Here is a 14142-nt window from a genome sequence, read left to right as displayed (position 1 = left end):
TTGAAACTGTCCTTCAGTCGACTATTAAAAAGTCCAATTAAGAGCAGTTAGCTCCTAATTAAGAACAATTAGCAGCTCATTGCAATGCAGGGCTTGTTACTATGGTTGGAACAGAAACCAGGGTTGAGAAACACTGGGCTAGAGCACACAGGACGATCAAGCCTGAGCTTAACACACTCTCTGCCGTCTGCTGTTCCATGACTCTTTGGGTGAAATAAAACAAAACTGAATATCAATTATTTAGAGTCAATTATATTTCTCACAGCAGTTCTATGTAAAGGCTAACTGACACATTTGTTTTTGCGTTATGAACATACCGAAACTACAACAAAAGCCTTTTTAGTGTTTACACTCTTCTGTTTACATGGTTGCATGTGAGCTGACGAATATTAGTCACACATTCTACCCGCTAAGTTGAGAAACCTTTATACATTAGATATAGAACAATTTTGAAATATGAACATGATACAGTAGCCTGTTTTTCTTCAAAAACAAACAAACCAACAAAAAACTACAACAGCATGTTCTATAGCCAGATCTGAAATATTAACCATAATGAATAAAATACAAATGACTTCATATACTTGTAATATTAGGTGCAAACTCAGCAAATCCACAAAAAAAAGGAATCTTGAAGAAATAATTGACAACAAAACTGCAAATCTCCTTCACAAAAGTTCTTTGAATAAAAAAAAAAAAAGAACATTCTAATATTTCTCTCAGTGCTTCCACTCAAAGCAGCGGAACACAGTCTGTCTCTTTCCTCCGCTCTCTCCTTCCATCTCTCTCTTTCTCCCCCTCTTCTCACCTCCGTCTCTTCGTTCCACGCCCCCCATGCCCCCCGCCCCGCCCCCTCTTTTAGGCCTTCTTGCACTTTCCCTTCTTCTCGCGCTGCTGAAACTTCCGGAGCCGGCGGGCCCACGTGTCCCGCCACTGGATGACCAGGCTGCCCTTGTGCGCCACCACGCCGCTCTGCTCCGGCGAGTCGTCCTCGTTGCCCAGCAGCAGGTACTTCCTGCCCGGCTTGATCTTGGGGCACCTGCAGGCCACGTCCTTGGCGTGGACCCACAGCAGCTGGTCGCCGCGCCGGATGCGGCTCTCGCCCTGCTTGTAGACGGAGATGACGTTCGCCGTGAACTTCCACCACTCGCCCGCCCGGTCCCCCTTCAGGATGTGCACCTGCACCGCTGTGGGCCAGCGAGAGGGAGAGAGAGAGAGAGAGAGACCTTTGACCTTTACTGCAACCAATCAGAAGATCAGCAAAGGTCTATACATGCACACACTTAAAAGCTAAATAAAAACTAAATGAACTAGACAAACAAAATCAAAAAAGAAAAGAATAATTGACCTTTCCATACATCGCATGTACCTTAAAGCTAACACATGAACCCCCCCACCCCCCCCATCACCAACATAGATTGTATCCCCAACACACCAGGTTCTCTTCTAAAATATATTTTAAAAGTTCAATTCAGTGTTCAAGAAGGATATAACATGAGCAACTCTCAGTCCATCTTGACCTGGGACTGATGCATATTTGAAATAATTTAACTCTTTAGATGCCAGTAAAATATTGAACGCATGGCTGCAGATTCTCCAGAAGGATTTTCAACAAGACATGCTCCTGACCGAAATGTACAATCGTATATAAAAGAGTCTGGAGTTAGGTCAGTGAGAGCAGAGGGTTCTTCTGTCAATAATCTGCAGTTACTTTTTGCTATTATCTAAAGGGTTAAAGCATTTAGAATAATTATTTGACCCAGGTCTAAACCAGGTTTAAATGTGGTAGAAAATGTTCCTTAGTGAAACCGAACCATTGGCAGTGGTTCACTTGCCACCCCCCCCACCCACAACCCACTGTGAATTGTGTCAGAGGAGCAGCGTTTCAGCCGAGGTAGGTTCCGTTGGAATATAGGCCCATTTATCCCTCGCCTTAGACCGTCTCCAGAGCTGCTGACCTGCGCCATCTTTATTGCTGTCGCGTTCCTTCCCCCACTGTTGACCTTTGACCCCGAACTTATTGTTTAGGCCAACGGTTGCCATGGCGACCTCGGTTGAGAAGATGGAACTGGTACCGGGGCTTCTGTGCACAGCCGAAAGAGCAGTCGCTGCATGTAAAGCTCGCTAATGTTTGACTGCGGCCGCGGTTTCCGTAGAAACGATTGAAAAAGGGAAGACGGAGAGAAAAGGGCTCGGGGGGGGATGAGGGGTAGGGGGTGGACGAAGGGGGGGGGGGGTGGTGTTGTCCTGCGCCAAACATTGGATTCCTTTATTTTCATTACAAACGAGAGAGAAAACGGCGAAGAGAGATTTCAAATAACGAGAGAACCAACACGCGAAGAGAGCATTCATAACAGGTCACAGAGAACACACAACAATCAGCGAGGACATTTACATCGAAGTAGCTGAGACCATGCGCCAGTCGAGACCATTTACACGTCAGCGAGCAGAGCACATGTGACAACAATCCGAGCCCGCAGAACCATTTACACAGTCACGAGACCATTACACACAGCACAGCAGACAGACATTAACACAGCACAGAGACCATTACACACAGCCACAGAGACCATTTACACACAGCCACAGAGACCACTTACACACAGTCACAGAGACCATTTACACACAGTCACAGAGACCATTTACACACAGTCACAGAGACCATTTACACACAGTCACAGAGACCATTTACACACAGACACAGAGACCATTTACACACAGACACAGAGACCATTTACACACAGACACAGAGACCATTTACACACAGACACAGACCACTTACACACAGACACAGACCACTTACACACAGACACAGAGACCATTTACACACAGACACAGACCACTTACACACAGACACAGAGACCATTTACACACAGACACAGAGACCATTTACACACAGACACAGAGACCACTTACACACAGTCACAGAGACCATTTACACACAGTCACAGAGACCATTACAAGCAGAGACCATTTACACACGAGCCATTTAACACAGCCAGACCATTTACACACAGCCACAGAGACCATTTACACACAGTCACAGAGACCATTGACACACAGTCACAGAGACCACTTACACACAGCCACAGAGACCATTTACACACAGCCACAGAGACCATTTACACACAGTCACGGAGACCATTTACACACAGTTACAGAGACCATTTAGACCATTTACACACAGTCACAGAGACCATTTACACACAGTCACAGAGACCATTTACACACGTTACAGAGACCATTTAGACCACTTACACACAGTCACAGAGACCATTTACACATAGTTACAGAGACCATTTACACACAGTCACAGAGACCATTTACACGCACACAGTCACAGAGACCATTTACACACAGTTACAGAGACCATTTAGACCACTTACACACAGTCACAGAGACCATTTACACATAGTTACAGAGACCATTTAGACCATTTACACACAGTCACAGAGACCATTTACACACAGCCACAGAGACCATTTACACACAGTCACAGAGACCATTTACACGCACACAGTCACAGAGACCTTACGGGCTGCAGTTCAGGTCCAAACAATAGCAGCCTCTGCACACTTCCAAACTATCTCAGGACTCCATGAACGCCATGGAAACGTCTGGCACAATGCATGACCCCCCAGCCCCCATCCACCCCCACCCCCCACCCCAAATCTACTTAATTCTCGATCCTGCCAGCCAGGGAAATGATGACATTTCATCATCTTGGTGGAATTGCTATTGTTTTAGCAATATCAAAAGTAAACTACATTTTTTACGGGTGCTTTCTAAGGGCTGTCAATTGCGCAGATACAGGTTTGTGAAACATACAGAGAACGCCGGGTGGCTGTGGGCCCGGGGGCCGGGGGGGCCGGGGGGGCCGGGGTCGGACCGATGTGAGCAAATTGCCTGCAATTACAGAAGAAAAGAAGCCAGTTGGAATCACCGCAGCCCCCCTCATAGGGCGGCCATTCATGTGGAGAGCGTCTTTGGGCCAAAGGCAACTTGTTCGCCAAAGGAAAGAGAAGTTTTCTGTGTGAGTGGGGCGGGGGGGGGGGGGGGGGGTGCGGGCGGGGGTGAGAGGGCAAGGATTGTGGTGGTATTTATATTTTTCCAGACATAGAGAACGTTCCAGAAAGATCAGGATACTCTCTGACCCCATCTTGGATGTGGCTTCCGTTGGCGGACAAAAGCGTTTGCTCTGGGAACTGGATCCAGGACCAGAATCCGCTCTCCCGATATACACTTCCCTTTCCAAAACGCCTCCTTTGAGTACCGCTCACTCCTTTAATGCACTGAACATCACCCCCCCCCCCCCCCCCCCACCCCGAGTCCAGAGTTAATCAGAGCCCTATTGTTGGAATAAAAAAAGGAGCAATAATTAATTGAGGAGGTTGGGAGAGGCGGGGCTGGCCTTGATGTGAGGCTCCGCCCACGTGCCCGATACACACGCCTGATTAGGCAGAGGCAGAACCGCGGCGTAGACACGCCCACGGCGCTCAGGCGTACGCAGATGAAGGCGAACCGCCACCCCCACTCTGAAGTCTCAGCCAAGCCCAGCTCACCAGCCCCTCCTGGTCCCCCCCCCCCCCAGTCGCCAGTCCCCAACCCGCCACATGCGTGCCTAAATTGGGCGGGAAACAGGAGGGAAATGAGAGGGAAAAGGGAAGGAAAAAGGAGGGAAATGAGAGGGAAATGTGAGGGGAAAGGAGGGAATGAGGGAAAAGGGAGGGAAATGAGAGGGAAAAGGAGGGAATGAGGGAAAAGGGAGGGAATGAGGGAAAAGGGAGGGAAATGTGAGGGAATGAGAGGGAAAAGGGAGGGAATTGGCTGCGAATAGTGTGCTGAGGCCTGGAAACCTAATGGATAAAGCGCTCTGCAGCGGCGGGTGTGGTGGGGGGGGCGGAAAAGACGGGAGCAAAAGGAAGCGGAGGAGCGCCAAGGCTCCCGCTGTGGCGGCTGGTGCTCGGGAGCCTGACCCGCGCGCGGCTGGGGGGGGGCGGGTCATAATGGAATCGCGACGCGTGTAATTACGGCTTTCAGGGTCCTGCCCCACTGGGCGGAACGCCCTGCCTGGACCGCCCTCCGCTTCCCCCGTCGGCCACCAGCAGGTGGCGCTCTACACACCAGCACTGTGGGATACCTCCCCCCCCATGTTTTGATTCGTTGTGGTGGTCTGGCCTGCTGTGGGGCATCAGGGCACGATCTCCCGCTTTCTGCTCACTGTTTCCGTAGCAACACACTGGGGGGGGGGGGCAAGAGAGAGAGCCCAGAGAGCAAAAAACGGAATCCAGACAGACAGTAAGGGACTATGGGATAAAAAGTGCGAAATACGTGTAAAAGAAGAACCAGGAGTGACTGCAACAGCAGGGGAACTGGACTGGTCCCAAACACAGAACCACCACCCTCCACACCCCCAATGAACAACACCCCCGCCTCACCTCCAAATGCCTGCCACCCCAAAAAAAATCTCTCTCCTGTCCTACATTCTGTGACACGCCTCCTGCCGTGTGTGATGTGAACGTCTGCAGAAGCAGGAGATGAGTCGTGGCTCCACCCCCACCCGCCAACCCCTGGCCGGGACTGCCATAGCAACAGGTCAAATATCACCGCTGTTTGACCAAGTAAAGCAGCGCTCCATTGGGGGGAACCAACATCCGTGTTGCCCCCGTCGTTGCCATGTGACCTCATCCCCGCAACCCCATTTCACGTCCAAGTCGCCTCGTCGACCTATTTTTACACAAAATTACATTGCAGGCTGTTTCTCTTTATCCAAAGCAACTAAGAGAACTTTTAGCAATTTAACCCGTATATATATCTTTACAGCTGAAACTGAAGCTATTCCGCTTAAGTACCTTTGTCCAAGGATACAACAGCAGTGTCCTACCTGGGAATCGAACCTGCAACCGTTATGGGTTACAAGCGCAGTACCCAGTATACTACACTGCCCCCATATTTCTCTCCTCACTGGGAAAAAAACCCATCACCACCACAGACCAACCCAGAAAGGATCGGCTAGCTGCTAACAGATTCTTGTTGAATAAATACACTGTAATGGGAGCTCACTGGGCCATGGAACTAACTCTCTGGGGGCTACGGGGAGGTAGGAAGTAATAGACTGTAGCGCCAGTCATGTCAAGCAGAGAAATGTGCGCGATGTGCACCCGGGGAACGCGCGGGCTTGCGCCCGTGGCCACTGACCCATCGCAAAGCAAAACACAGGCCTGCGTGCCGGAACTCTAATTGATTTTTTTTTTTTTACTTCCAGCAAAGATTGAATTTGAAAATTTTCTAAGAAAGGGGGCGAAAAGAGCACATTCCAGGCAATTAGAGGTACGTGACCCATGAACCGTCCAGGAAGAGCAATAAACCTGTATTCACGGAAGACTGAAGACCACTGAGAAAAAGAAAGAAAAAAAACCTGTGTGTGATATTTTCATATGGGTAGCGTTTTGCTACGCTAACACTAACAACAGAGTGACCATTTCAGAATGCACATAAATTAAATCAGACAATATTTATAGGCATACTGGAAAGTATTCACTGTAAAAATAAATTTCAGACTACTGAAATTAAATCTGCTTCTTGTAGAGTAGGGACTGTGTCCGACCAAATTCTGTACTTGTACCAATGCATCATCGTTAACAAATACAAAATAATTATTTAAAAATGACACCTTTAATGAATTTATTTAAATCTCCTGTTTAATTTTCACAGAAAGTACTGCACAATATGAGCTCTCACTCTGATGCCCTAACAATGGCAGGGATAGTATTTGTTATTGTTTTGCTTCCCAAAACCTGGCTAAAGCAGCTGAGTTATGAAGTGCATTCAAAGTAGATTTGGCCGACTGGCCTAATCTCCTAATACATAACTGTTATTTCCACAGAGATGCACTTGGTGGAAGGAGCTAGCTGACAGTTTGATGTCTTAATTGCAGGCTATTCCAACCCCACTGCTGTTGTAATCCTTGTGATATATCACCAACACAATGCTGTGAAATGAGAAATTTTATCAATGGAATAAATTGAAAAATTTTTCATTTATAAAATTCATTTCACAAAGATTGCTGATCTGATCTTAGCCTGTCTCTCTCTCTCTCTCTCTTTTTCTCTCTCTCTCATTTTGTGCTGCAGGGACAAAGGCTCAGACCCCGATCTCCTGATCATGGTAGGAAAGAATGCTTTGTCCAGGGATGGTTTCTGAAAAGCCTGGGGGTTGGGTTAGGGTTGGGGGGTTAGCCAGCCTTTGGTTGGGACCCTGTGGACCTGGGGTGCTAACGGCTGGGATGATGAAGGAAAGGAAGGATTGCGGAAGCACCGGCTAAAAGAGAAAATCATCCCTTAATGAGGCCTTCTGCCCTATGTCACGCCAGCCCCGCCCTTTATCCTCTTATGACGCTCGGGCGGCCTGCTGTTCCCTCCGTCCGCGCGGTCCTCCTGAGCCCCTGTCCGACGGCCACTCTTTCAGCCCGGGCTGCTTAGGTGCTTTGACTTGATTGGACAGTCCAGAGTAAGCCCTCCGCACAATAGCTCAGGAGCTGCGGGTTGAGCGGGGACGCGACAAGCGACCAATCACGCGCTCCGGGTCAGAGGAGGCCACTCACCGTAGTCTTTCTTGCAGTATCTCTTCATGTTGATCTTCAGCTTTCCTTTGGAGGCTTTGCAGTAGGACTCACAGTCTGCAGAGAGAGAGAGAGAGATGGAGAGGAGGAGAGAGAGGGAGTGAGAGAGAGGAGGGAGTGAAACGGAGAGCGAGGGAGAGATAGAGTGAGGGAGGGAGAGCGGGAGAGGGAGGGAGAGAGAGAGAGTGGGGAGGGGAGAGAGGTTAGCGTGCGCTATATCACTGCCCGAGGACGTGTGGTAAAAGTGAAGAGGAGTTCTCAGCCGACGCACCGCACCGCTCTAGAGCTTAAAAAAGCTCCACCCTACCCGACCTGCCGACCTCCTTGGGCCGAATGTGACACCTAACAGGGCTTATGTAGCGCCACCTTCTGTCGTGGAGGGTGCAAACAAAAGCAATCTGCCCCCTAGACACACCCCCTCTAGTGTGGGACCTGTCGGTGTGGCTATTGTGCCACCCAGGTCTTTAAGGACTCCCAGAACACCTCCCCCCCCTCCCCCTCTCTCCCACCCCCCCATTTAAGGCCTATACAGCCACTGCTTGTCATGTCACCGCAAGATCCTCCACCCACACCCCAACTGCAACCCCGGGCCATACAATTCTTTGGCATTTATGATGTCACAGTCTGGGGGGAAAGGGGTCAATTTGGCGTACAAAAGGAAGGTCAAGGAAGGGGAGCGAGGGCGGCGGAATTGGGGGGGGGGGGGGCATGGGGTGGGGAGTGAAATTAGCAGCCAATGAAAAATTTAGCGAGGCCATTCAGCGTCCGCTCTACCCCAGTCGAGTATAATAAACTGCTCCCATTGGCCACGTCTGCGGCCTCCGAGGCCTCCAATCAGAGAGTGGCGGCCACATCAGCGGCGGGAAAGCTCACAAATTTATGAGGAGTCACCCCCAGCCTCTAAATCTGTCCCCCGAACAGGCACCCCATGGCTCTGCATGCGGGCGAGGCCCAGCCTGTGGGGGCAGTTTATCGGTGAGCTCTGAATCAAAGCAAATCAAATCGATTTTATTTGTATAGGGCTTTTTTTTTCTTTTCTTTTTTTTTTACAGAAAACTGTCACAAAGACGCTTTACGGAGTAACAGAAACCAGCCCGGAACCCCCCAAATAGCAAGCAATGAGGCACACCTTATCCCATGGAGTAACCCCTTGTTACATGAACTTGGAGGCATGAGAGGGAGAGAGAGAGACAGAGCGAGAGAAAGGTGTGATAACATTAGAAGGATGAGAGGAATGGAAAGGTATGGAGAGAGGAGAGATGGAGAGTAAGGGACAGGGAGAAAGGCATGGGGAAAGAGTGAGCGATAGCGAGAGAGAGAGAGAAAACGAGAGAAAGGGGGAGGGGCATTTTAGGCAGTCTGAATATGAACAAAGTTCATTGTTTTGCCCAGCCCTCAATCTATGCCCGTTCTTTATTTTCCTTTATATTCTGTGTGAATGAGGTTGCCGGGGCAACGACGGAATGAGAAAAAATGTCCCCTTCCCCCTCCACCCAAAAAAAGGGGGTTTGGGGTGATTGGGGAAATGGGAAAGGGGGGAGGAGGAGGAGGAGGTACAGGCAACATTTCTAGCGAACACAGATCAGGGCTCGAAAGGGCGGAGAGGGGGAAAGGAGGGAGAAATGCAAAAGTAAACGAAAGTGACTGGTCCATATCGGCCCCGCCCGATTTCCATGTAAATGAGCAGCGAGGGAAAAGGACATTTTTGTTTTCCGACCTGAGGGGCTGGTTCCACGCCGTCACGACACCTCGCTCTCCGCCCCCCCCGTCCTCCGTCCCCCCCCCCAAAACTGACGGACCTCCGTGACAGCAGCCCCAGCAGTGCCCGAGGGCACCCCGAAATACTCCACTGAGGGCCGTGCGGTACCCCCGCGGCGCGGACAAGCGTCTCCTTTGTGTCCGCTCCCGGGTTAAGGGAAGTGGGCTATTCGTTCGCCCCAGACCACGCTGGGCTTGCCCAGTTTCAGGGGATACTGTCTGGGCACCGAGCTCCAAACACTCCGTACCTGCGCGCGCTTGTGTGTCCGTGTCCGTGTCCGTGTTTGTGTGTGTGTTTGTATGTGTGTGTGTGCGTGTTTGTGAGTGTACTCGTGTGTGTGTACGTGCGTGCATCTGTTCATGTGTGTGTGTGTGTGTGTGTGTTACATGCTATTGCATATAGTATGTGCATATGTAGGTGTGTGTTGTCGGCACTAAGTGCATATGTAGTGTGATTTCAATATGAGGTGTTGTGTGTTGGTGTGTATAACATGATTCCTGTGCTTGCTATTTTAATCTGACGTGCCTGTACAGTGTACACTACTGGATGCCAAAACATGACCGACTAGATTTGGTTCAGGGTTTTGCTATAGCGTGCTACAGAGGAGTAAAGGTTAAACTTATCTGAGGACCCTCTGGAGGGTTGTGAGATATTGTACAAAGCTAATAAAATTACTGTAGACATTCCCACTAGCATAATAAACACAGCACTAGTGTGCATATAGGCCTAAGTGAAAAACATTTAAATTGTATATTTGAGCAGTACATTAACTTTAATTGGCCAGTACTGCAAGCAGAGAAACAGACTACCACAAGTGTTTAAAAAGTGCACTTGACCTGCAGGAATTGCTAAAAAGTTGTAAAAAGTCGTAGTTGTTTCACACTGCAGGGCAATACTACCTGAAAACTACAGCTGCTGCTGCTGCTACTACTACAACTACTACTACTACTAATGATAATAATACTAATCCTGCTACTACTAATCCACAATTTCTGAACATTTTGAAATATGGATATCGTTTTTAACGGACGATTCCCAATTTGCGTTATTTTTATTATTCACGTTTTTTTTTTCGTTCTTTCACTGCGTTATTTGAAAAGCCTTCCTCCCGCGGAGTGGCGGTGGGGAGCTCGCGCTGATGACAAATTAATTTCCTTTCTCCGCACCTGCCGCACAGCTGTTCGCCTCGCGGAGCGAGCTCGCGGAGCGCTTAGCTGACTTTCCTTTGGTCGCCGTCCAGGCGCTACAGTACATTAGACCGAGCGGGTGACGGGGGGAGGCCGGATACTTCATGCGTTCGCAATTAGTTGGCCTATAGGGTGAGATCATATTATTTTCAAATAACAATCTATGCTCAGCTGGGCTATAACGGTCTATAAATGCTGTAATGTATTTGCTAAACTGCATGCCTGGGTGGTCCGTCCCGTGTGTCTTGTATGGATAACAAGTCGGCTAATAGCAGTGCAGTTCATCTGTCTCGACCTGTCAATCTATGCAAAGACCAATACCAGGTACAATATCTTAAGTACAATACGTATATATTATTGGGGGCAAAAAAAACGTGCTTTTGTCCAAGTATATTGCTAGATTAAATTATTTTAACCAGGAACCAGATATAATATCCTAGAACACCCACAGTAGAACGTCCAGTGTTAAATCAACTCTTACAGAGTACATATGGTCCTACTCTGATCTAGAGTTGGACCACATGCACTCTGTTAGAGTTGAAGGAACACTGGACATTTTAATGTACAAGGGGATGCTCCAATTCCTCCAAAGTCATCCCTTGAATAGAGAAAATGTTACATTTTTCAGGAGTCAGGCACTATTTAAGCAAACAATGATTGCATAAAAACTATTTAATTTGGCTAGAGATTTTGAGCCATATACTTTTTATATTTCTGTATTTGGACAAGATATCCATCTTTTTAAAAGTTCCGCTAGATGGAAAAACATAAATGAATAACTTCACTTCTGCAGTGACTGCCCTTTATTCAGCCAAATCAGTCAACCCAATTTACTGTGCCGAACGTTGTGTTGCACGTTGACAGGTGAGAGTGCAGTGTTCCGTGCTCACCTGTCGGTTCCTCCGTGCTGCTCATGCTGGTTGTTGGGGGTGCAACAGGAATCTCTGCGTCCCAGGAGGAGAAATGGCAGAAGGCACAGGCAGTTAAAATAAGGATCACAGTTGCATTGAAAATCACAAAGCTAAATCAAGGCTGTGAGCTGCATACATAAAGGATTAGCACTTTTGTTTGAAATTCGGTCAGTTTGGCCATGAACATGCAGGGCAAGCGTTTAAAGTTTATTTAATATATGGCATTTTATGTTACCATGCTCCTGAATTTTGAGGTGTATAAGGGAAGAGAGCTAGCTCACTTAGTGGTGATGTATATGTTTTTTTTAATGCAGGTGGATAATATCTGTATCAATGAACCCACACATTTTTGTAACAGCAGGTTTGCATTGGTGCAAGTGAAAAAAATGCACAAGATTTGTTTGCAAGGACTTAAACTCTTTCAGTCCCCTGGTCTGCAACTGCAGTTGCGGTGGCAGGAAGTTGTCATCGAAGGAGGTCACACAAACAGGAAGCTCCTCCTGCCTCCAGAGGAGGGAACAGTAAAAATATAATAACAAAAACACCTTGTACATTGTCGGCTGAGAAACTCACAAGACAAGTGCAAGACAGCGGATGGGTCACATTAGGAAAGAAGGAAGTGAGAAAAGGCTTGTGAAGTGAAGACTAGCAGCCGGGCCATGCAAACTACAGGGGTGTGTTCAGGTTTGATTAAGCCATTAAATTGAACATTTGGTCTGGGTTTTATATTTTAAGAAGCCTATAATAAGTCATTTGGGAAATAAATATTTGGAAGGTGTGTCTGTGAAATATTAAATGGATTTCTCAACATATTTAGTAAATTAATGTTACTTAATGTAAATTAAGTAATTGGTACACATTTCATTTTGGTGAAATAAAATATTACAATATGGACTGTTTTATGATCATTTTAAAGTTTTTAAGCTGGAAGGAAAGTTGTTTCCAGTCTTTGGTAACGTAAATTCTTTCCTGTGCTATTTTATATCTTTAGTTTGTTGTATTAGTGATAATTTCTGTTGGAATGAACAGGACTGAAAATATCTGTTAGGATTTAATTATGCAGTTTCTTTGTGGGGCTTGGCTCTATGGTGATCTGCACTGAAAGATATTAAGAGTTCCTCTTTGTAACATCACAGTGCTAGTTGGCTACATTGGCGGAAGTCGGGTTTCCATATTGTCTTAACGAGTTGACTGGATTCAATCAAAACAGCCAAATGATCTCAAGAGGTCAACTTCTATTCAATCAAAAAAACAAAAAACTTACTGATCTGGTGCATACAGTCAGTACAGATTTATTGAAAGCAGCTTATTCCTTTAAGTATATCTTTGGACTGCATGCTTTAAATTTAAAATAAAACTTAAAATGCCGTACAGATGCTGTAGTTGGTGTTAAAACACACAACCACGTCCTCTAGTATGGAAGCCACATATGCACCTTGATGTTGGTGCAGAACCCTACCAGTACCCCAGAGACACGACTCCATTTCCTGGCAAACTGAAATGGGCAGACAGACTCTGTTGCTGCATTATTTGATATTAAGCTATTAAAGGTATAACATGATATTTTGCACTTACAGGAGAAAAGTAAACGTTTTCAGTTGAGTAAATGAGACCACTTTCGTGTCCTGGTTTCACCCTTTGAGTTTGTTACTTTCCAGAAAAATAAAATATCAAGGAAATGTGATTCCTGTGTGTTGTACAGCCTTGATTTATCCTCTTGAACCTCGGCCAAGGCTGAACAGAAAGGTTTCAATTTTATGGCCGATCGGTTGAGCTTCCAAACACAATTTAAATGCGAAAGGCATTTGTTGAAAAATATGCCGCTTGTAATTGAAAGAAATGTCCAATGACGACGATGAATGGCATTGTATTCATACGTTTATCATTGATATCTCTATGGAGGATGCCAGGTGCCTTTGAGATAAAGCCAGGCCACAATTCAGACCGGCGCCATTTTGGGCTCCTGCCGTTTTATCTCTCATGGGGCTGAAATCTGCGGCCTTTCGATACCGCCAACAAATAAATCCCTGACCACTGGCCAGAGGCCGAGTCCGCTCGGCCCTTTCCCTGGGAGTCCGAACGCCAGGCCGCTGCGATTTCGAAACGATTTCGATGATCTGCGTCTCTTGTCGGTTTTAAATCGCTCGTCGGAGAAAACCAGTAACGGTCAAAAATAGGGGAGGAAGGAACGGCCAGCTCCAAGATGTTTAATAATATGTAATAAGTGGGTGGCAGCTAAGGCAGTGGATAGATGGGTTTTGATGGGCTGCTGGAGCCCCTGAGCAGTGCTGAAAGTACAGCTAACGGGCTAATAGCTAAGGGCTAACAGGCTATGGGCTAAGAGCTAAGGGCTAATGGGCTAAAGGCTAAGAGCTAATGGCTAAGGACTAATGGCTAATAGGGTGGGGTTGCAGCGGCTGGTGCACGTACTTATGCAGGGAGCAATGGGGGACCGGCTCTGCTGGTAGCCTTTAGCACAGCGGTTGCATGTGATGCCAGTCACGCCGTCCTTACAGGGACACTGGCCCGTGGTCTGGTTGCAGGTTTTGCCCGCAGCGCCCACGGGATGGCAGTCACAAGCTGTGAGGAACAGAGAAGAGAAGAGGTGAGAGAAAAGGAGTGTGCACACACACACACATATATATACACACTATACACACACAC

The 14142-nt window shown here is 47.5% G+C and overlaps 1 protein-coding gene across 4 annotated transcripts in view; it reads right to left on the bottom strand.

Moving 5' to 3' along the window:
* Nucleotides 1-857: 857 nt before the first annotated feature.
* The window catches only part of LOC135242994 (netrin-1-like), a 44272-nt gene continuing 30987 nt past the window's right edge, over nt 858-14142 (bottom strand). For all 4 annotated transcript variants that reach the window (XM_064314401.1, XM_064314403.1, XM_064314402.1 and 1 more), the window contains exons 4-7: nt 13909-14058; nt 11458-11511; nt 7604-7678; nt 858-1187 (exon numbers count right to left, since the gene is read on the bottom strand). In XM_064314401.1, the coding sequence (XP_064170471.1) occupies nt 859-1187; nt 7604-7678; nt 11458-11511; nt 13909-14058 (608 nt within the window). In that variant the 3' untranslated portion in view covers nt 858. The remainder of the gene's footprint in view (nt 1188-7603; nt 7679-11457; nt 11512-13908; nt 14059-14142) is intronic.

Source organism: Anguilla rostrata, chromosome 17 (assembly GCF_018555375.3).
Source record: "Anguilla rostrata isolate EN2019 chromosome 17, ASM1855537v3, whole genome shotgun sequence".
NCBI classification, from domain to species: Eukaryota; Metazoa; Chordata; class Actinopteri; order Anguilliformes; family Anguillidae; genus Anguilla; species Anguilla rostrata.
The sequence above is the reverse complement of the archived record's forward strand: the minus strand, read 5'-3'. Positions and strand labels throughout refer to the sequence as shown.